General features: G+C 39.6%; 1 protein-coding gene across 2 annotated transcripts in view; it reads right to left on the bottom strand.

Annotated features, from left to right (window-relative positions):
- The window catches only part of SLC2A9 (solute carrier family 2 member 9), a 115,028-nt gene that overhangs the window by 4,534 nt on the left and 86,615 nt on the right, over positions 1 to 23,879 (bottom strand). For both annotated transcript variants that reach the window (XM_063336683.1, XM_063336682.1), the window contains one exon: positions 19,552 to 19,679. In XM_063336683.1, coding sequence (XP_063192753.1) covers positions 19,552 to 19,679 — 128 coding nt within the window. The remainder of the gene's footprint in view (positions 1 to 19,551; positions 19,680 to 23,879) is intronic.

A 23,879-nucleotide genomic window follows, 5' to 3' on the forward strand; every position in this document is an offset into this window, starting at 1 on the left:
AATAGTACAGTTTTGAAAAACATTTGATAATTACAACGTTGCCACCTGTGATTTGTTGAACGAGGAAAAGGTTTGGTATTGTGGCTCCAGCGAAGCCCCTGCCTTTGAGGAAACCCCCTTTCCTCCTCTATTGATTTGCCTCACTCTGTGTCCTGAAACCGAACAACCAATGAACCCGTATTTTTGACTTTTTTTTATTAACAAGGCTGAATTAAACCAAAAGGGGTATGTCGAGCTCCAAAAATAAGGCGACCTTTCCATTGGTGCCTTGCATGAGGTCATGAGCAGTGAACAGGAGGAGAGCCGGACCCCTCACACGTCACCCCAGGTGCTGCAAGGCAGAGGTTACCCAGGGAAAATCACTCAGGATGGAGGAAGCAGATGTGGCTTCCCACATACACAGATATTTACAGTTGCCATTAAAGCCATGTATCTGAAACAATTAAGACAGAGCTAGACAATGATGTAACCCTGACTTTCCACATTTTTCTAACACGTTCTCATCAGCTGTACCAGTCCTCCACTGCAGGCTGGTTAAGCTCCCTGTTTTGGGGGCTCAGGGTGCACTCAATTCCTAGGACTATTTTTATGTTTCACTTTCTCAGTATACATCATATACGGTGTGGAAGAAGAATATGAATTCGTGTGTGGAACAAGAAAGGAAAAAAGAAAAAAAAACAACTTTTCTGCAGCTGCTTTTTAATACCATGGCTGATTGCCAGCCTGCCTAGTCACAATGTTTTCCGTGGATAATTCATTACCTAGTTCAGCCCTTCCACCCCTGTCTGTAATAGGAAAAGCTGGAAAGTGCATCCTCTGATATTGACTATGGGCTCTTGAGATCATCAATTCTTTTTTTGTTAAATCTTAGAAGCATGAACTCCTGAGCAACCTGACAATCACAAGCCAAAGACAGCATGGGTGACAGGGGGGTGGAAATATTCCAGCATGGAAACAGATATGACTTTCAAGCTTATACAGAGGCAGACGCAAATGGATTTAGTAGACGGGAAAAAATAATTTCACAGTGCCTCACAAATCATCCTGTCATGTTAAGAACTCAAATTTTGCATCTGGATCTTCTGCATTTGAAATTGTTGTTCAGCCAAATGGTAGAGCTCCAATCTGGAATCATGTTTTTCCCGTTTAAAAATCTTCATTGAACTAAATCTTCCCCATGATGAAAATGAACCATTAATGCCTAGTATGAATAAGCCTGTCAATCAGATGCCACAAGTTACCTGTGCCTCTTGGTGCTGCAGCCACAATTTTGTCCCACTTTTCTTATTCCTGTTTATTTCTTTGCTGTCCATGATCTAAATTAGCATATTTCATCATCTTTGATTCATGTCTCCTTAAACCTTTTCTAATTGAACTGAACACTGTCATGAGTGCATACTTTATTTGCAATTATTTTACATAATGTATTTACATTTACTGGTAATAAACTTGCTCTCCTTAACTTCTGCAGATCCCTTTAGAAGTAGCCCCCAAGGACTCCAACTGAAGTTCTACAGAGAATAAGCTAAAAATTAAATTTTATTATAATTCCTACAAATGGGATTGTGGAAACAGACCAAGACTTTGCACTCCTTGTGTTCAGCAGAATTATCACAATGGAGCCCTAATTCCCAGACAGGAAGACTGCAAGGCGAAAACAAAATGCCCTTTTCTCACCAGCTAGTCTTCGGTCATAGTACTTCCTTAAAGTTGGTTATTATTTTACACACACAGGGAAGACAAACACCCATATTCATAAGTCTTTCATAATTCATTCAGAGTTCAACTCATATCACCCAAACCTGCATTTGGCACAGACGAACATCACGTGTTAACTGAATTTCTCATTATAAGCGTGAAACCTTCTACCTGCACTGCACATTGATAAAGGATGTAGGACAGAAGTACAGGATAAAGTGGAAGGAAAATGTTAAAATCCCAAATCCTAACTCAGTAGAAACCCTTAGTGGGACATGGGTGGGATACAGCTCAGCCTAGATGTTTATTCATTTTTACCTGTTTCTGATGTATTCTGAAGTGCCTGGTACTGCAAGAAAGATCTAATAGGTAGAACAATTAACAGATTGGCCACAGCATACCTGATATGCCCATCAAGGGATCTAGAAGGTAGGATAATGTGCTGGGAAAAGGGTAAATGCTGAGTTATTGAATGACAGCTACTACAGAAAAGGTACTGACAGACAGATCTGACAGGAAAACAGATCTGTGTCTTTGTTCCGTGAAATGACTATACTTTCTCTCATTTATATTACATATTATTTATATTATGCCCACGAAGCCTGTATCTCTCATTTACTCTTTGACATCTGTAATCTCCAAATCCATAGTCTCTCTTTGTTGTTTTACTCCTTGCAACTTGGTAGACACTACAGAGACTGTGCAGCTGTCACTCTGGAACTAAAACCCCAAAGTTTTGCTTACCTTGGGCTGGGGTGGCAGTAAAAAAAAAGAGGAAGAACTTAAAGTCTTCGGTGGCAAAGCACAGATACTCTGCAACCTTCTGTATTTGGCCCAACGGCCATGGTCTCAAGATCCTTTACTGACATGTGCATTCACAATGATGGGAGAATAATGACAATATGTACGATAAAACTTGAAAAGGTAAAAGTTTTTCTATACTTTGTGACATTATTTCACTAACTACATGGGATAGAAGCCTGAAATTCAAAAACTGAATACTTGTATCCACCTGAAGAGTAGTCTGATTCTTAATAAAAAATACCATACTCAAACAGCTGGAGGGGAGGATTAAGAGAAGCCGGGAAGGGTGGGGGAAGAAGCAAAAGCAAGCCAATTCTGAATGAAAATTCTAACTAGATACAGAATAAATTCAAGGAAAATATGCAGTTTCTGTTACTTCTCAGCTTTCCCACATAAGGATTGGGGTGCTTCCTTACACTCAGCTCCTAGCAGCCGCAGCATCAACTCTGGCCACGCAGGAGGCACCGAGCCAGCCCCTGGAACCATGCCGAGGACGCGAGCCCCAGCGAGCACGCCCTGCCTGTCCCATCCATGCCCCTCTGCCACAGCCACTCTGGTAAGTCTCTTCAGCCTGCACGTACTGCTCAGGTTCAGAACAAGCTGCCAACTTCACCAAGGTGCTTCTCCTCTTCCAACACCAGACAGGCTTGTGTGACAGTATGCTCCCCCCCAGTCCCCAACATGACCTTTATCACCCGTAACCTTGCCCAAGTGATAACCACCCGTGGTGGTCAAAATGGCTGTATCTAATCGTGATGGCAACATCTGTCTCAATGTGGGTTTGGGGAGACAACTAACAACACAATTGCCAAGGGCTAACTTGAGCAATGCACCCACCTAACCACAATGCTGGTACTGTAGTCAATACGCAAATATGACTATAAGACAATCATCTTACCCCCATAAATAGCCAACAGCCCAAGAGCCCTTTGAGCCCTCCTGCACGGCAGTGGGCTGCACGCCAGGATCCCCCCTCGAGTAGGACACCTCTCAAAGTTACGTTTACTTCTTGAGATTCAGAGATTCCTTGCCACCACAGATCCTTGGTAAGTGACTAATAGCATGCCAAACTTTGAAATCTTACCTAAATGATATAAAGCATTGATTGTGAACATATAATCCTTTAGACATAAACCGTTGACCAAGTCTGGGACTAGGATTGGATCCAGCCGCCCCTAGACTCCTCTCTGAGAAGGAGTTTAGAAAGCAAGGGGGTCCCTTTCTGAACCTTGTGACTCAATGGGAGGGTCCCCCGACAGTTCTGTCTGACCCCGTCCTCCACGCAGTAAATAACCAAGTGTGCCTTGCCATCGAATCTTGTTAAAACACTGTTGCATTTACCATCAAACTTTGTTAAATCCCTCTTTTACATCAATAAACGTATTGCTGCTTCTCTCTCTGAGTGAAGTGCATCACACCACCCGTGACAGCTCGACAGAGCTAGGAAAACATTTCTTTAGCAATACCCAAAGCCAAGCTTTACAGCCGAGGTTAGAAGGAAGACAGAACAAAGCACTACAGCAGTCTGTGCTTTGTAGCTGTTTTCCCCTAACATTTCTTCAGTACGCCCTCCCGCATGAACATCCAAGGTTCAAAGTTGCCCAAAGTTTCAGGTGGTTTCCTGAATAACAACGGTTCTGTCTCTTGATAGGCTCATGGGTATTTGTTCAGAGTAAAGGTCAGGTACACAGGCAAAGGTCCTTGAAAGGCCAGGCTTTCCATGGGTTACTGAAGGTCTTCCTCTACTGAAGGTGCACCTGCTCTCCCAAGCGCACGGGGGAGGGCAAGGGAACAGCACACACACTTACTGATGCAATCTCCCGAGGAAAGCACCTTGGCTACCTACAGCCTGTTCCTTGCTAGTCGGCAGGCTAATAAAGCCTCTCCAAAGCAGGATTTACACTGGATTTGTCAAGGCTAGTGAGGGTTACTGCGATACGGGATATTTAAAAGTTAAGCATAAACTTCTAATCTCATCACCTTCTATTTTCGTACCAGATTTCTAAGGAGACTATTTAAAACACAGCATTTCTGGAAATGTCCTGCCAGTTGAATTTTAAATTACTCAAACATTTTTATCTTCTCTTTTCTGCAGCTGATCAAGGCTCTTTATTTGTCAAAAAATCGGAAAACCAGGAAACAATTCACCTGAGACACACACGTGATTACCACAAAAAAGAAAGTTGAAGGACTCAGGCAATTCCCCCAAATCAGATCCCAGGCATGGCAAGCAATCAAATCTGACTTTGAAGATGACATGTAGCTGCATAAGCGAGTTGTATGAATAAGTAGATGCAGCCCAGCCACATTTTCTTAAGCAATGAGATTAACAAACATATTCCCAGCTTCTGTAGGGCTGCTATACACAGTTGGCAGAATGTACAGGCATTTCCTCCACCTCCCTTTAAATACAATGGGGTAAAGAATACTTAATCTTTACCATTATGAACATATTTAAGTGCCCAGAATGAATGAGCAAAAGAACTAATTTTTTTTCAGGCTAAAAAGTAAACTGAAACAAAAAAACCTGGCATTGAAATGATCAGATTTCTGGTTTTGATTTAAAAAAAAAAATAATCACAATTTGCCATTTTTAAAGTCTGCTAGCTGAGAACAGTCTTCCTGCTAATAGCTGACATGCTGTGAACACTGTAGCCTGGAAAAATATAAAAATATTTTGAGTAGATCATCACATGCTATTGAACGATGGCTGCTTATTGACTTAACTCATCCTGTAGCAAAGGTTAAATTCTAAGCAGGACTGTGATACTGGAAACAGGAAAATAGATATTGTAGGGCAGATACAGCAAAATAAATGAGCAAATGAACAAATTCTGAATCAGATTTAACAAATTAATATTTAGCTTAACAAATTAGTATTTTTAAAACAGAACTTTTGGCTTTTCCCAGCAAACGCCAAAATGTGATTCTATATTCTCAACTCGCAATGTCACAGCCCCTTTGGCAGCAGTAATGGGTGCTCGCATTTGGAAGTTGCCATGAAGATTAGAGTCATGAGATGGGGGTCAAACTTGATTTTGAAGTGATGAGGTCAAATGATAATGGTTAGATGTCTTACTAAAATGATCAGCAGCAAAACAGTTATTCATGTAGACATTTGACTTTACTTACTTTGCTTCAAATAAATATAACACCCTGAAACAAGTGGATGAAAGAGTTTGCGTCCTTTACCCCTTGTCCTTCTTCAGTTTCAGACATAATTTAAGATTCTGCTGAAGGTGCAGGACAATGAAGGAGGATAGAGCACTAAGATATAATGTATGAAACGTATTTCCTAAGTAAAAAATTGAGACATTTTCAGATATGAACTGCAATTTCAAGCCCAACTCTCACACACTCACTATCTCCTCACAAAATGTTAACAGGTCCTTGCGTTTTATACTTGAAGTGGGTTGCTTCTAATTAAAGCATTTTTTCTCGTATCTAACATTCTGGGAGCCTACATTTAATTTTCTCTTTTTTGAGGGGAACTTTAGCTATTTCCCTTAATACAGGTGCACTGCAGTTACTTTAAACATCAGATGTATTTGCAAAAGCTTAAAATAGCTTGACTGAGGGAATCCATGTATAAGCTTCCATGCACATTTTTGTTATTGAAATTCTTGTACTGCATAATTGAAAGAGTCAATGGGTATTATTACAGTGTAAGGAAATAATAAGGAAAACCAAAAGACAATCTTGCTGGGTAAATGATTCTTGATGCACAAGAAGGAAAATCTGAAGCGTAAAAATAAGGAAGAAACAGCAGAGGTTCAGGAGAGCCTCCAGTAACAAGTATAATGACTCAGAAGTAATATTTCACAGGCAGAAATAAATTAGTTTCTGAGAAGGGGAAAATAAACACCCATATAGGGTCTTTGCATCATACTAGTAAGCAATCTGAACTAAGGCTGCCAGCCTTGTAGCACCTGTATCCCGTGTGATACTGAGCTCCATCTGGACCACAGATCCAAGCAGGTTATTTTTCAAGACACTTTAATGAGTCTAAAAAGAAAATAAAAGTTTACCCAATTTCTAACTAGCAAAAATTTTTACTTTACTTCTTTCAGACACCTTCTACCCCAATGTAAGTAAAAAGCTTATATGAAGAAGACGTGAAAATTCAGAGAGTCTTTGAGTTCCGCACTTCAAAAGCCAGCAAATAAAAATGCTCCCTATTTGGGGGACATGATGTCCACCCAGCTATTTGTCCTCCTTTCCTGTCATCTCAGCATCTGCCTCTGCCTCTCAGCATCTGCCAACCAAAGCGCCAGCGCTGACCTCCCACGCGAGGGCACACAAACTAGACCTCCACCCACCAGCTCAGCAACTGGGCGCCATCCGACTACGACGGGCTGCAACGAGCTGCACGTCTACAGCCATGTCCTCATTTTATTGCCCTTGCGCAGAAGACAGGTTAGGCAAACATCAGCACTCAACGCCAAGGATTTCTTCACTGTAAAGATGTTTCCCTGCCACAACTACAGAGGATATAGGCAGGTCTTCATAAGAAATATTTAAAATTGATCTTCTGTCACACACTTTCTATTCACTATATAATCTCCTTCACATCCTTCTTAAGCTCTTACACTGTTCATTTTCTGAGAACAAACATGCTAATACGATTTTTTAATTATTTTAAAGGTTTTCCTAATGTTTGCTATGGCTCAGAATAAGCTACCACCTTGTTGGCTGAACCTTCCTGCGAAAACACACACTGTAATGGGAGGGACACTGATGGGGTGTGACAGGACAGCCCCAAAATTTTCCATCAATTTCTCAGATATTATCGAAGCCTGGCCCAAATCTAGTGACTTGTTAGTCCATCATTAAAAGCACATCATTTTCCTTTGCCAGTGAACTGCACAGGAATTACAGAGGTCATTTTTGTCAGTTGCTCAGTTCCCCAGCCTGAAGAGCCAGGCACCTATCTATAACTTAAGCTTTTTATGTCAGTCTTCACTAAGGTCTGAGTGTTCATCTCTGTAACCCATCGCACAATATATATCTGCTTTATCAACATGCCGCAATTTCCAATTTCATGGAAACAAAGCAAAAAAAATAGATGATGGAGGATAGACACAATTATTATGACTTTGTAAAATAAAGCTGTTTTTTTATAACTGGACAAAACATTCAAACTGCACAGTGACATTTATTAGTCTCTGCAAAAATGAGATACTCTACACTATTGCTCTGCCACAGAGCTGCAAAACATCTCACAGTTTATTACTATTATTGCCTCAGTCTTGCTGCAAAAAGTCTGCAAGAGAATGATGCCTTTGTATCCCATTTTGGGGTAACACAAGTCCTCAGGGGCTGTATGTAGGCCTGGCAAGATGAAAAAGAGGTTCCTCCCATTTCTAAATGAACCTCATTTAAGTCCTTTCTTTTTCCTATGAAACCATAGCAGCAATTCAGTTCTTGTCATTTTGATAGGGAGCTACATCATTTTCTAGTACAACTACGTGGGGAGATTCCATCGATCAGTTCCCCAACACTTCTAATGATTTCAAAACTCTCTTTCTTTGCCAAAAGTGAAAGTCAAACCACAGCTGGGAGTAAAATCAGCTTTCCACTTAGTGGACCTGTAATCATAACTGGGTATTCCTCTGCGATCCCTGGTTATTGGAAACATTTCTATTAGGAGGAAAGCCTGAAGATGAGTTGTTCTGGAAAATTACTGAGGGGACAGAGAGAGAACCAGAGGAGCAGTAAAGATGCAGCTGGTCTCTGCAGGGCAGAAAGGCAGGAAACGAGGGCTTGGGATGGTCCGTTTTGGCTGCTGAGATGGAGCACCCAGGCAGAGGCATCCCCCTGCTAAAGCACGCTCATCAGACTGAAGGCCAACTGAACAAGGATGGCACAGGGGCTGGCAAAGAAGGGTACAAACCAGTGGCAAACATAAGCTCAGCCAGCTGCTATCACCATAGCGCAGGGAGAGGGAGGATGCCTGTGGGGCAACGGGGTGAGCAGCAGACAAAGGTAACACGAGAGATGTTTATAGAACCAAGTACATAACCCCAAGAATATTGACGGCGGATAAAAATGACTAGTTCATTATTTCCTCTCTGGCTTACATCTGCTTCCAGTGTGTGACTGGGAAAGGAAAGTGCATTATTCTGCAATGCAGTTTAGTATATCCATGCCAAGATTCCAATTTCAATAAAATACATAGCAGTAATACACAGCGTGACTTTGACACCAAAAAAAGACTCTGCACAGTCTTCTAGAAAGAGAAATTATTACGACAGAAAACTTCTGGAGAAATCTGCTATGCCGTCCTGCAATGTAATACTAATTTACCACGTAGCCTTTAAGTGCCTCATAACAATCTAATGGAACAAACTGAAATATGAAATAAGAATGCATCAACGTGTAATGAAAATAACATGTCATGAAATTAATTTCCAATTATTAATGCTTAGTAATTCTTTGCATTTACAGAATGCATTAGAAAAAATAAATAGCACCTTTTCCTAGATAACATGTAATTTAAGGTCCTGCTATGTCATTGGGTTACAGAAGTCTGCCCCTGCAAACTTACTGCTACTGACGAGTAACAGCTTAACAGAAGCCTATTCTATTGCACCAGAGGTTTCCGAGCCTTCCAGATTGTGCTTTCCTGCTGCTGGAGTCTGCTGTCCCCTCTGCCTGCTTCAGCTCATTGCACCCATTGCCACATAAATATACCAAGTGTCCCTGTTCTCCACACTCCAGCACCTCCTCAGCCTACCAATTTCTACCAGCCATCACTCGCTCTTTAAAACAGATTTTTCAACCATCCAGCTCCAGCAAAGTCAGGCAAGGCCTCGGATTTTATTTCCAGCAACATAAAATAAAACAGAAAATCTAAGGAGGTGACGCCAAACAATATCCACAAGTAACAATTTTGAGTCTGGCTAAATTAATAAGGGTCTGCCTGTATCTATTTGTGTATGTACACACTTACAAGATTTGGGTTTTGTTCATCTGAGTGCTTTGGAAATAGCTTCTGTTTATACACGTGCCTGTCGGAAAGTGAAAACAGGAGGCTTATGGACAAGCAAGCATATTTGTTTTGTATGTTATTTAGCCATTCATTATTCTTCTGTTTAAGAAGATCTTCATTAAGTTAAGGACTGGAATAAATATCCTGTGGGATAATGAGCTCCTTATGGTTGCGAGTGACTTACAGAAACTCTGCTGCTTGAAATACATTCATGTGAACTCTTCAGCCAACAATTAGAAAGGTATCAAAACCCCCAGTCTGTGCTGTTCAACAGAAGATTAAATAAACAAAAATTTGCAAGAAATAAAGTATCTGATGGCTGAAGGGTAAAGTCATTTAAATTTAAACCAGAAATAGACGCGATTTAGAATTCATCACTGAATACCCTATTGAGAAGTATGAAATTCACTGGAAACCTTCAGTGGTAACTGAGTACTGTACATGTGAGACACTCCAGTGCAATTAGAAAATACTAATGCAGAAGTAAGTAGGTGATATTTGACTGCATGCACCTTAAACCAGACAAGAATATATAGGTTCCTCTAGTCATATTTGGGTTGGGGTTTTTTTTGTAATGAGTCACTACTGCCAAAGGGAAAATGATCTGTTTCCTCTCATTACCCATAAAAGAAGGAATATATGAAACAGTAATAAGCTTACAGAAGGATGACTAATATAACCTTGAAGGCCTTCAGGTTAGAGATTCCTCAAATTTCTGTGGATGCTTGATTCTTGCTCAAGTTGTTCTGAAACTCACAGGGTTCTCTCTGATGTGTCAGAGAAGTTTAACACTTTCCGATCCTTTTGAACTGAAGAAAATAAGTGATCTTTTCTCCCTCCTCAGTTGTTCACAGTTAGCCTTTCCTTTCTCAAATCTTTTCTCCAGACAGAGTATTTTTAGGTTTGCATTCTTTTACTCCAAGTTCATTGCAATTTTTGCTGTTTCTTCCTCTTAATTTTTCAAGATTATTTATCCCAAAGCATCATTACACTATTCCTACTATGCTGTCACTATTTTCAAGGAGAGGAGTAATTGCAGTTGTCTTCTATTTATTATTTTTTTTTGAGTTTGGATTCTCCTGCCACCACAACCTGCAGCAGCCCTTCTTGCAGTGACATTGATGTAACACAGTAACAAAAAAAAAAAACCTTAAAGGAGCATTAAAGGAGCCCCATGATGTGTGTACACTTGGTGAGCGACACTTCCTGCTCCGAAGGCTTCAAAATGTCAATAAACTCATAGAAAACCAGGAATACAGATGCCAGCCAGTCCATTCTCATTACAAAGGCAGCCCCAGTTCTTGGCAAACATCTGTCTGCCTGTCTGTTATAGATCTCCAGTAATGGACAAGCTACAATTTCTCCACACATCATTGCACAGTTACGCTATTCTCATGATTAAAAGGTTTCCTAACACCCTTCTTGATGCAGTTATCTGAAAATATAACATGCATTCTCTCTGCTTCATCACCCTTGTCGCTGGTGAAGTCAGTGAACAGAAACACGCCTGCACCCAAGACAGAGAATGGGGAAGCAACTGCAAGTGGGTCTGGCATGTCTGGGAACTTTTGAAACTAAGCTGGGTATGAAAGCACCTGCCTGCTAGAGCTGTTATCTGAACTAACTCTCTGCAATGCTCAGTAGCTGCAGAGGACCTTGTGCTGGACCTCCTTAAATGCAAACTTCACATTCACTGCAGCAATCAATAAAAGCATCAATTAATTCCAGCGGAATTTGATAAAAAGGTTTTATTATGCTTCATGGATGTTGTAGAAACCTGAAAAGCAAGGCTGTGCTCGTATCTGACAGGCAGCAAAAGCCACCTTGGGACAAGGACACGTGCAGCCGAGGAGGTGGAGCTTCTGATTGCCACCACTATTCAGGTCTGACCAAACACACAGGCTGCTGGACATGGTACAGACAGCAATAAAATAGCATCCTCTTTTTAAAAATACATACTACGGTCTCTTCAGTCCTTTATTATTTCTGTATAACTACAACTGGAAGGAGTATCCCACCACCACTACCATCACCTGGCTTTTTGAATGTGTGGTCTCATCTACCATTGAGTACTTTGTGCTCAGTCTTGCAGCTCTGCCCTTGATTACATTAGCAAGATGCCTAAGGACACTCTGCCGGACCAGCAAACACTACTACCTATGAAGCTGTGTCCAAGGGCCCTGTTGAAAGTGAAACCCCCTGTTTCCCAATGGTCAGGGACACAAATTCAAGTTTCTCACATTTCAAGACCCTCTTCTGAGAAGAGGTTTAGGTGCAAAGGCAACCCCAGTCTGGTTTGGTGTATGGATAAACAGGGAGAGATAAAGCATTGTTACTGGATAGTGTACACTGCTAAGACAAAAAAGGCAACTACAGGCACTAATATTGTTCTTAATAAATCTGTATTTAGTAATCAAGCAGCACTGTGCAGGAAAAGAACTCTGCGTATTTTCCAGACTAACACCCTTCCTACTGACAGTGATGAGAATGCTCTTAACTGACTTTGACCTTAAAGAATATTTACTGTCATGTCTACTACACAAACATTCACACTTTCATAGTCTGGAGTCCCTTTCCAGGAAAGAAAGTTAAGATTTGATATCTGACAGGCTATACATGTCAGAACAACAGTCAGCAAATTTAAACCATGTAATCTACTAAATTGGGAAAAACAGATGCCACATAACCACTGCTGTAATTAGTCTAATTTTAAAAAGCCTGCAAGTGCAAGTCTAGATTAAAAACGCACACTGGTAGGAAGAAAGCACACAGAACACAAAGAAGAGATGTTCGAAATTCTCCTTTGTGCTGCCTACAAACAGGTATGCTGCCTTTGCTCCCTGTGTAAAAGGCTTGCTTCTTTTTTTACATCTCTCTGCGAATTCTAGTCAAAGACTAATTGATGTCATGTATTAAGCTGCTTAGCAACCTGGAGGGTTTATAAAATACTTACAATGTAATTATTGAAATGAATGCTTCAGTCTAACCACGCAGATGAACATATTACACATATTGAAATACCTGGAATTACTCGTTAAAACTTACATACTCACCAAAACAACAACAAAAAAATTAAAAAGATGTATCTGTTGCTCTTGCCCCAAGAAGTTCCATTGGCTAAAAAAAATTATGGAACGAAGTACTAATTATTCTGCTAGTGCTATCCATTCTACTCAGTGGATTTAACCTGAAAATCTGACATATTCAGGTTTGTTATCCTGAGCTGTGATTTAGTTATATATCACTGTTAATGGGATTAGAACAGAGACATAACAGAGGCATTTAGTGAGGAAACCCGCAGTGATGAGGAAGACCTCCATGCAAAGTATGTCTTGGTAAAGGTGGCCTTCCTGCTCCCCTACCTGGGGACAGTGCAAGTTTTATCCCCAGCATGAAAAATCTTCACAATAGCTTACTCCTACAGGAAATAACAGTAGCATCATCAGCACTCGTGCTCTCATCAAAGTGGCATTAGCATTTTTCTCAAGAAACTAAAGAAACTGGTTGGCTCACGTTAATTTCTGCACACCATCAATATCACTGATCCAAATGCATAAAGTGAGAAGCGTCCCAGCTACACCTGCAGATCTGTGTGTTGGGAAGAACCATTTGGCTGCTGCTTGCTTATTCTGAAACATGAGAGAGCTTGAATGCAGACGTCTCTACTCCACTACTACAAATACTTTGCACTCCATCTCACATGTGCACAAAAAACACGTTATACAGGAACTTAAAATGGTCCTATTTTGATTTTGTTCTTCTTCTATACATCTAACTGTACCATCTCCCTTTTCTCTCAAAATGATCAGATACTGCTGATCATCTTGAGAGAAAAGGGAGATGGTACAGTTAGATGTATGCATATCCCATAGAGTCTTACAGACTCATCTATCCCATAGACTCTTCCTGATTAATTTTCTAAATATAGTTTCACAGACAGAGAGCAGAACAGATGCATCTGTTGACATCCAGAAAGCATCCATGTATTAAGACAAGATGAAACATTTGTCGTAATTTAGCCTACAAAATACATTGATGAGCAGCAGGAAGTCTCAATGTCTTTTCCAGAATTTTTAGTGACTTTTATTTCAACTCAGGATTAATAGTGAATAATGTACAGTTTTTAAAACTAAGATTAAAACTATTCTCAGAAATGGCCAAACATGGTTGCATTTTAGCTACCATCAGTTTTGATTACTGACTCCTCTGAATTTAAAAGCTAACTAACATAGAAGTACCAAATCTTGGTGGTTTTTAAGACACAAGCGGACAAGGTCCTAAGAAACGTGGTCTGATCTCACAGCTGACCCTCTCTGAGCAAGAGGCTGGACCAGACACCCTGAGGGGTCCCTTCCAGCTAAAATGATTCTATAATTACATCCCCAATTGCCCAACACTTTCACTCCAAAAACTTCGATGGTTTGTTATGCTTGCTTACTTGAGACATAAAATATTATCCCCTTTCCCAAGGGATGATATGAATAAATGATGGAATGATTTGTTGTGGATGACTACAGAAACTCATTCTCAATACGCTTTCTGTACACACAAAAAAATAAAGATAAGTTCTCACAGGTTTGTATACTGAGCATAAACTCTTTGCAAGTACAAGCAAATACTTGGAGTCTGTTTTACGATACTCAATTTGCTCCAGGTGTTACAGTTAGCTTAGCAGTTACTCAGAAGGAAACCACAAAGAGAATCTGTGTCTCGTAGTCCCAGAAGCTAAATCATTAGGAAATAGAAGTTACACTCGGAGCACATGAAGAAGGTGACTAATCCTCTCAGCTTGCCATGCCACATTAATGCGTTGAGATACTCGATATCATAAAGCAATGAGAAGACATTTCCAACAACATATACTATTTTAAAAGGAGTACGTGAATTTTATGGGTAGGTACAACATCTAACACTATTTCTCAAGAAGAAATTAAGAAATTCTTCTCAAGAATTCTCAAAATTCATGCTACCACTGCAAGCTCAACCATGACACAACTTATGTGCCACAGGAGAATTACTTGCCCAGGTGATCTGTACGCAAGATCCATGATGGAAATGCTTATTTTAGACCCCAAGAAACTATATTATTTGGAGGTCTCAGGAGAGTGGCTAACCTTTGGAAGACTTGATTTCATCTCCTTTTCATTTTCTAAAATCATTTCGTATATTAAAGAGTCATATTTTCAAAGACTGATTTGTTACGAACACATCAAAAAGAACAGTTGTGCTTTTATAAGCCTTCTGAGCAAGGAAGTGCTTTAAAACATTTTTCAGAGGATATTAGTCACAAAAGGAATAATGGATGATCTGTAACACTGCGCATCAAAACTGCAACATAGGGCTGAAGCAAGAAGCAATATTATTTACCATGATTGTGGGACAAGCCCTGCTGCTGCCCTGAATTATCTATAGCAACTGAACCATCACAAAAAGCAAACAAGGGAGAAAGATTTGGCGTTTAAGGGAGTTGGGTCTTCACCTAGCCAGCTATTAAATGCTTTCTGTGAGACGTTGACCCCAGAGTGTTTCTGCTGAAATTTCAGCAACACAGCTGAAAATCAGATAAATTTTGTAATTTGGATTAAGAACTTAGAGGTATCTATCTTTAAAAATTTTGGCCAGATAGTGTGGTGTCTAGTGTAGCAATGTCATTTGTGTGCAAAAACACACCGTGCGTCTCTTTCTTCTTTTTTTAATTTGAATCATTTTTGTAAACTTTTTTTTTTAAAAAAGTTTATAAATATTCTAGGAAAGTGAAAAAATTAGACATGCACAAGGAAAAATGCTATTATTTTCACCTCTACATATTGGAACAACGAAACATGTAACAAACAATAGAAAACAGACACGAATTGAACAACCAATACTGGATAATTTAGGTTCAGATCTTTCAAAGGCATATGAATGCACATCAATAGCTTTATGAATGCAAGCTGCTTTTAAATCAAATGCTGGAATTAAGTGTTTGCACCAGTCTCGAAGAACAAGGACACAACATACCTATTTAGATATGACAGTATATTCAATAAGGTTTTCATCAGCTTCCACAAATTTTGAACCTTTCTAAATGCTCACAAAAATTAGAGATTCAAATCCAATCACAATGCATTAAAAGTATAAAGCATAGTCTATAATGTAAAGGCAAAATGAAAAGTGTTAAAGTTGTAAGTATTTCAGATAAAGTATTTTTATTTCTTCAGGCTTATACAAGCATTATTATAACTTCAGTTATTCCTTCCCCCAGTGGCCAAATTACTTTTTTACTATTACATGGTTGATTCAGTGAACATTGTTATGATCTTCTGACACATAAGTGCCATGCAAAAACATGAGATATGCAAGTCAGAGGAGAGGGCAGAGGGCTGAAGTGCTTTCTTTCTTACTCCAGATACTCACTGATGGATATTTTGCAGGAGTGAAACTTTGGAGGTTTGGCGTCCAAATAAGAGAGCATTACGACCCAGTTCTAGCACCTGTAGGAGCACTGAAATGCTTTGAAAGGAGGGGTCACCATGTCTTTATGAACCATTTCACGCATGTCTGGCCTGCTGGCTTATCAAAGCTGTCTTTGTCTCTCCACAGCTCGTTGTTGAGAAAAGCCTCATGCCTTTGTTCTCAAATGATGGCAACGGGAAAGAGATACTGCTGGGCATCACCCAAGGTGACACGTTTGACATTTCACGAGGTCAAGCTCTATGTTAAACACCAGTCTGAAATGCCTTCAGACCTAAACCCAGATGTTTTATAATTTCTCTGTATGTTCCAGGATCACATGCAATAATGCTTCTTCAATTATTATACTTTGCACTAAAAAAAAAATTCTTTTAAAATGCAAATTTTTTTGACACCTGCTATTAGAGACCTCCTAGTTATCACACAATATCAAATATACTTGTGAATTCAATGTAGCATTGGTTGTCATTTTAACTTCAGTCCTGATCCTTTGCACAAACAAATTTCTCAAATAGGCAGTGCTGAGGGCTGGAACAGTACCCATGTTTTAATTTTTTTTTGATTTGTCAAAAATTGATCTGTATACTAGCTTTTCAATCTCATCCATACATTTTAATGTATGACTCAAGCCAGTGTTTTATGCTATTATATGTACCTACAGATGGTTGAGGGGAGAAAATCTAGGCATTCAAACTAGTTAATTGGTGACATTTGGAGAACTAACTACTGGTTGATTTTTTGAGTAACTCTAAAGCTAACATATTTGTTTCCCAAACGTTTGGGATAATTTTGTAGAAGCACACCAATAATCAAAAAAGTGGCTGCTGTTTCTCAAGCAATCAGGTTAGTATTTAAATACACAGAAGGGATTATACATTCATTCCGTGAAGGCATTTTAAAGATTTTTTTCCCTGTTTTGGACTTACAAAGATGAGCTAAGGAGAGGCTATTGCCTTTCTATACAGAAACAGGTGACTCACAAGCTGAATTTTGAGAATAAAGTTGACTGAAATAGGAAAGAAGTGAAAGTTAGGGAATGAGGAGACATTATAGTTTGATCTCGTGAAAAAGCTTTAAAAATCAGTCTGAGTAACACTGCTTTCATCTTTAGGTGCAAACTCTAAGCTTTTACTCTTTATTACTTTTTAAAGAAGAGAAAACCAAAAGCCCTGCAAGGTGGAATTATAATTTACCTTCGTTAAAAATAAACTGGTAATTTTGTAATCACACAATGGGAAATTTTTATGACACAAAATAATAAATTCCTCAAGGCTACAGCAAGCTTCATATGGATGCATACTAAATCACTCAAAAAGCTTTAATATGCATATGAAAAGTTAGCCTTTTAATTTGAATTTACTGAGGGCCTTTTTAAACATTTCCCACCAGGTGATCTGTCAGGTGGGATTAGCAGGACAAGAAGGGAGAGCCCCGAGTTGCATGAAATCAGATCCGACTGACAGCCAGAGCTCGGGTAACTCCTCAGTTTTGTGCAGGAGGCAAAACCCACAATTTGTGAGAAATGCGATTATTCCTTAAATGTTTCTGGATAATTTAAAAACGTAACAAATAAAAGTATTCTGATTATATGCTTCTGGATTTGAGACCTCGTTTCTGGCCACCATGGAGGCAGGTGGTGGGACTGCTAGTGCCTGGCCAGCTGGGGCAGAAGGCAATCCCCAGCACTGCTTAAATACCTAGTCCCCATCTTCTTGGAGAAACAGCTGTTAAGCCACGCAGAAGCAGACACTTGCTGGATGAGCTCGTGGCTGCCTCCTGGACCATACTGATCCTGATGACTAAGGTCATGTTTTCAAAAACACAGGGGAACTGTCTAATTCTTTCTCCACCACATTTGGTAGATGTTCTAACGACCTCAGTGGGAAAAGAATTACATCTCTACCTGCTTTTAAAAATCTCACCTTAAATGTCTAAGCTGGCAAGTCTTTACTCTGCACTGTGAAACTGGTGAAAAACACTCAACTGTTTTCCGTAAGCATTGAAACAAGCTCTTAAGATTTTTGCTCTGAGGAGTCTAACTAAGTTAATGTTAGTAGGAGCACAGAGTTTGGAGCACATCCTTTATACCCATGTTGACTTTTGAAGGTGATCCAAGTAATCAAAATGACTACAGACTTCTTCCTTTTACAAGAAATTTTAAATTAAGTGTCAAACTTAGATCAAGGGTCAGATTTTATAAGACTTTCATGTTCTCCCATAAACTATCTCATACAGATAATTTTAAACAGTACTACTTACTTAGAAAAGCAGTCTTACTTGTCAAATGAAAATGAATATATAGTCTTACAGTATGATACAATTTTACAGTATCTGCAAATACTGTTATACAGCATTGCATGCGATAAAGTATCATAAAATTTTCAGTTGTAAGAAGGCACAAACAGCAGTAACACCTCCTTGCCTGTTATTTAAATCTCTTACTCAGAAATTATTTGAAGGGTAATCCAAAATCTCCCTCCTGGTTGTGAGGACCTGCAAGTAGCCTAGAGGGCTTGCCTCCCTCTGTGCCGTTCCCTTGCCCCTAATCTTCTCCTCTGTGCATTTAAAAAAAAACAATTAGGACTCCTATATTTTGTGCTGTAGTTGTGAGCTTCATTCTTAAACTGTTATCAGTGGAGCAGGATGGCTCTTCAAAGAGTTTGGATGTGGTTGGTCAGGGGGCTGATAAGCTGTCCTTCAGCTCCTGAGATAGAGAATCAGCTCCTGTGTGAGCTCCAGCGGCTGTGGATGGTCCTTGGGAAAGGTTCATGGTCAAAGGCCCTCAGTGTGGTTCTGAATGAGAAGCTGCTTGAAGCCTCCTTTGCCGCACAAAGACACATTAACAATGACAAAGCGTTCTTAGGAATCAGAGGGGGAAAATGCTGTTCTATGTTGAACTTTGAGTTTTATTTTTTAATATTTTTTTTTAATTTAAATTTGATTTTTTTAGAATATAAACTTAGCCTGTTAGAATACAAACACCAGTTGCCAGGCAGTTCTTGATGAAACTGGCCTCTGTCCTGCTTGTGACTAGTTCAGCCAAGGAAATAAAGCAATCCACTAGAAGCAAAGCTTATGGGAGCCTGAGGAATCTGGGACAGGAACAATTTCATCCATGCAGCAACTAGGCTGCAGCAAGAAGGAATCAGCTACTGAAGATAAAAGCCTGACAGAAGAGACTAGAAAAAAAAGACAGCCACAAAGTCAAGCTTAGACAGAGGACAGAGGAAAGGATCTATTCCCCAATGAGACTAATAAGGATTCTCAAAGCCTAGGGTAAAACAAAAGATGGGTGGCCTAAAGGCTGAAGAATAAGGCATCACCATCAGTGACCGTGAACTCTTGGAGCAGCCATCAGGCTGCATTGCTAAAGCCCTGCGAGGAACAGTTACCATAATTTTTCTTTTGCAGGACGGTTTTCTCCAAGATGTTCAAACAAGGAGATATGTGGGTAGCACAATTGAACTGTATCAAAAACGTGGTGGGATTTTCATCCCCTTTAATAAAAAGACATTTATCATTACCTGAAAATTACTATTCAAACTTCCCATGCTGTACTATACCAGCTATATCATCGTATATCAAATATCAAGGCTGCCGAGTACCTGAATGAAAGGGAAGAGCAGTCCGACTGCGAAGTTGGAGAGCCAGTTGACTGTCCCAGCTATCATGAACGCGGCCGGCCTCTGCGACTGCTGGAAAAACTCTCCGGTGAGGACAAATGGAATTCCACCTGAAACAGGGTTCAACAGATCGGTGGTTTTAGTAAATTTCTTCCAGCAACAGCTGTTTCACTTACAGAGATGAACATGCTCCATGTTACACACCTCAGTGACTAGCACTGCTCTACAGCTCTCTACTCTGGTGTACACAGGGGCTTCTGAGCCGGTAAAATGTGATTTGTCAAAACCATACTTTACAGAAGTGACACTTCTGTCTTTCAAGGCACCGCATCTCCTGTTTTACATCCTTTGAGTGATGGCAAGCAGATAACAGAGCAGTGACTCCACACAGCTTCTAGAGTACCATATGATGAGCTGTTTATTAAAAATAATTGTTTGTACTAAAATGCTTGAAAATTCAGAAATACTCCACAATATTTTTAGACCTTAACAGGTGCAGAGATGGCTCCAAAGAGATTAAACAGTATTTTTTAAATAAATAAATTACCCACTCTATTTTAGCAATAAAAAAGGCAAAACATTTGCTTCTCTCTAAGCATACTTTTCATTGATGCTTATTTAATACATTCCCTTACTAGATATACTGTTGGCGCTTCCGGCAAGGTCTACTTCTCCCATCGGTAAAGGACTCTGACCTCCGCAATACCAAGCTCAGTTCAATAGCGCATTTGTCACTCGTTTCCTTCCACTTAGACAGTGGACTTTTTTATACGGCACTGGCATATTGCTGGCCTGAAAATACCCTCAGGGAATAGCTGTCTAGTAGCTGAAAGTCTCAGTGTATGATCTTTGGCTTCCTTCATTCCAATAGGATATTTCAATAGAAATATTTCTATTTTCATAGAATAAAACATGGATTGCGTTTGCTGATTGGCCACGTGTTTCAGTTAATGTTGCACATTAGGTATGCATCTACTTGCAGAATTATTTCACCACAGTTTAGAAAACTGTAAACCTAGTAACATCAGACAGATTTTCTGTATTCTGGTGCTATCCATTTCTTCTTTTAGGTCCTCATGTCTACCAATATCATGAGCATCACTTAGCTTTGTGGGCGAGATCCATGTACTTACGTACTGTGCAAGTCTCTTCTCTGCTTTGAGCATTTTAACAAGTCAGTGTGAGCAATCAAAAAGCATATTAACAGACACACCAACTCTCAAAACCCTCTACAACAATCCTGACTTCCAAAATATATACAATTAAGATAAAACCACCCTCAAAGACTTATCCATTCACTGGATCTTCTCCTTGCATGTCTTTGCTTGGCCTATGTGTTTATCTTTTCCACTGCCCTTACTCTTGGACAGTTGTGAATACATCTGTAAATGCTTTATAGCGATGCATTGTCATGTAGCCCCCTGTGCTCAACAGCACTACACTTAAACACGTGCACCAGAAGCTGTTCTATGAGCAGTATGAGATAGGAACTTGTAAACACGTGACAGGACGTGCAGAAGACACACGGTATCAGTTATTCCTCCATTCCAGATCTTTCAGATGCAGAGACCATGAATACATGCATAAAATAAAGGTAATATGATGCACCAAATGGCTATACATGTTAGTAGGCATCACTCTCCATCACCAGCTAACGTCACTTTTTGTGAGAACACATCTACAATGGTAGCAAAGGCTTCAACTGAACTTTCTGTTCCAAAGACTGCCAGTATAAATTATAGCAAAACAGCATAGAGCAAATAAATTTATTTACTCCTACTTTATACACAGGAAACTGAAATATGGAGAGTTTAGGCCACCCAAGCCCAGGTTTAGTGTCCTACAAGCCATGTGTAGTATCTGAATTCTGTGACTAAAAAAAGTGACCTCTCCCGATAGCACTCTGAACACGTAGAATAAGCAGACTAACAGGCATAACTTATCAAAATTCAAGAAACATGTGGTCTATCAATCCTTGGTGGCTTCCGCTGCCTATTTTACCAAACATTTGGGATTTGGGTTCAAATCCTAAGATATGGCAGGCAAAACAACAGTCACATCTGTTCTGTCAGCAGCTGGTTTAGGTCTCAAATGCCATGCAGTGGTTTGCCAGGGCACTTGACCCTTGAAGGGAGGAACAGAAGGACTGGAAACAGAGAAATCATGTAAGATGATTTATTTATGATCATTTATTCTGTCATGCCTTTGCTGTAGGACAATTTACAGAGGTGTTGCTGTTCTTGTCAGTATAATAAAAAATGCTATTCGAGACCCATTTGGGAAAATACACATTGTACAAGAGAGAAAAAAAGCCAGAGGCAAAAAAAAGAAAAAAAAACAGTACAAAAGGACAGAATCATATCAGAAAGCATAAATGTTATGGAAATAAAAATGCACGGGCACTACCTTGGGAAAAGGTTCCTTGAAATTCAAACGTAATTTCTAGATACACGTTAACCATCACCGAAACTTACTATTAGTCACACTTGCCACAAAAACTCTTCAATCTAATTTGAAAAACCATCAATTAATCTAGTGATGGTAAAAATAGTATTTTGCAAAGTCTAATAAAAAAAAAAAAAAGAAATTAGCAGCTGCTCTGAATTACGCCAAATATTCTGTAGAGGAATGGGAAAGGTGGCACAGACAGACCTCCAGGCATCCTCGTGGCATAGACCAGCATCTCCACAGCATCACAAAACAGAGAAAGTCATTTTCTGTAAAGGGATGACTTAAGACAAATTATACTGAAGAACCAAGGAGCCTGAAAAGAAAAACCGAATTGAAAAGAGAAACCGAATGAAGCCAGGTCATTGCTGTATATTGCTATATGCCTGGAAGAGCAGAGACTCGATCTTACTAGGATGCAGAGCAGGGGATGCCAATGCCTCCCATGAGCCACACACCACTGTGAAGAACACACTCCACAAATGAGTGAAATGAAAAAGAAATTAGGGCAACCTGAGGGAAAAACGTAAAGCCTTAAGACACAAACAGCGCAGACACCTGAGATCAGCTGAACTGATAGCTCCAGGAGTCCACCCCCAGTCAAGGACCCCTTTTCTCCTGGAACTTCCTTTATTTGAGAAAGAAATCTGGGTGCATGGGACTGAAGGAAGCTGTAGTGTGCTTTAACTAGGTCAGTTTGGATCCAGGCTGCATTGTGCCACTACCAGTCTGTGGATGCAGGCTTGGTCCTCCCTCACTCTCTCTTTACAAATCCCAGTATTTTCCACCTTACTTTTTGAGCAGTTGAGTCATAACAGCAATACGGCATCTCATCAACCCAACCATTCCTTACAGAGTTAGTCTTATTGCAAGGTTCTCTACATAGTCACTAGGCTGGATGGGTCCATACTGGCCTGTGTTCAAATACAGATACTTGGAAACCACAGCCAGAAGGAATCCAACGAAACCACTATATTTTTTGAAACAGTTCTTTTTGTCATGGGTTTTGCAAATTTAATGTTGTGTTTGAACGTGGGTGAAATCGTTTCACAAAAAAGCTAACTGATGTTCTTTCTCATGGGGGATGAACCTGGCATTAGCATTTCCCCTGGAAGGCTTTCCACACAATTTTCAGTGAAACAGCTTTATTTTAGATCTGATCATAAAACCAAAAATGTCTATTAGGATTTCCTGTAGGAGTTTTTCAGCAAAGTAGCTTCTGAACATGAATTTAAAGAGGTAATGCATTGACCACAATAATTACAGTGACTCATTTCTAATATATCGTTCTTTTCAGCATTACAGTGAACATAATGGAAGAAGCTCTTAACATACTGCAGTGCCATTAAAGAAAGATTGTTATACCTGTTAGCATGCTGCATCTATTGGAAATTACAAATTTCCTATTGCAGTACTTGAGTATCAATGGGCTGTTTAATGAAACTAGATTAAACCCACATGACACAATTAGACATGCAACAATACTTCTATATCTGTGTATTTTATTCATTACCCTCCATAATTAGTCCAGTTACGCTTAGAATCAATGTCATTTGATGGTAAACATACAGAATCTCAATCCAATAGTCCTTTATGCATGAACAGAAATAATATTCTTGGTGTAGATGTTACAGATTTTCAAATATGTATTTAAATTTGCACAAGTATCAACATGTTTTCTTATGAAAAATTAAGTACACATATTTATTGTTTTGTTCAGAGAGCACTTACAAATAAACACTGCTTAGCAGCCATTACTCAATTTAGTCCAAAAATCTGAACACAGAGAACACAAAAAAGGAAAGAAAATACTGAGATCCCTATTCTGTTTTTATCCAGTACCTACCTGGGAGTTGAAGTCA

The sequence above is a fragment of the Chroicocephalus ridibundus genome, chromosome 5, assembly GCF_963924245.1.
Source record: "Chroicocephalus ridibundus chromosome 5, bChrRid1.1, whole genome shotgun sequence".
Lineage (NCBI taxonomy): Eukaryota > Metazoa > Chordata > Aves > Charadriiformes > Laridae > Chroicocephalus > Chroicocephalus ridibundus.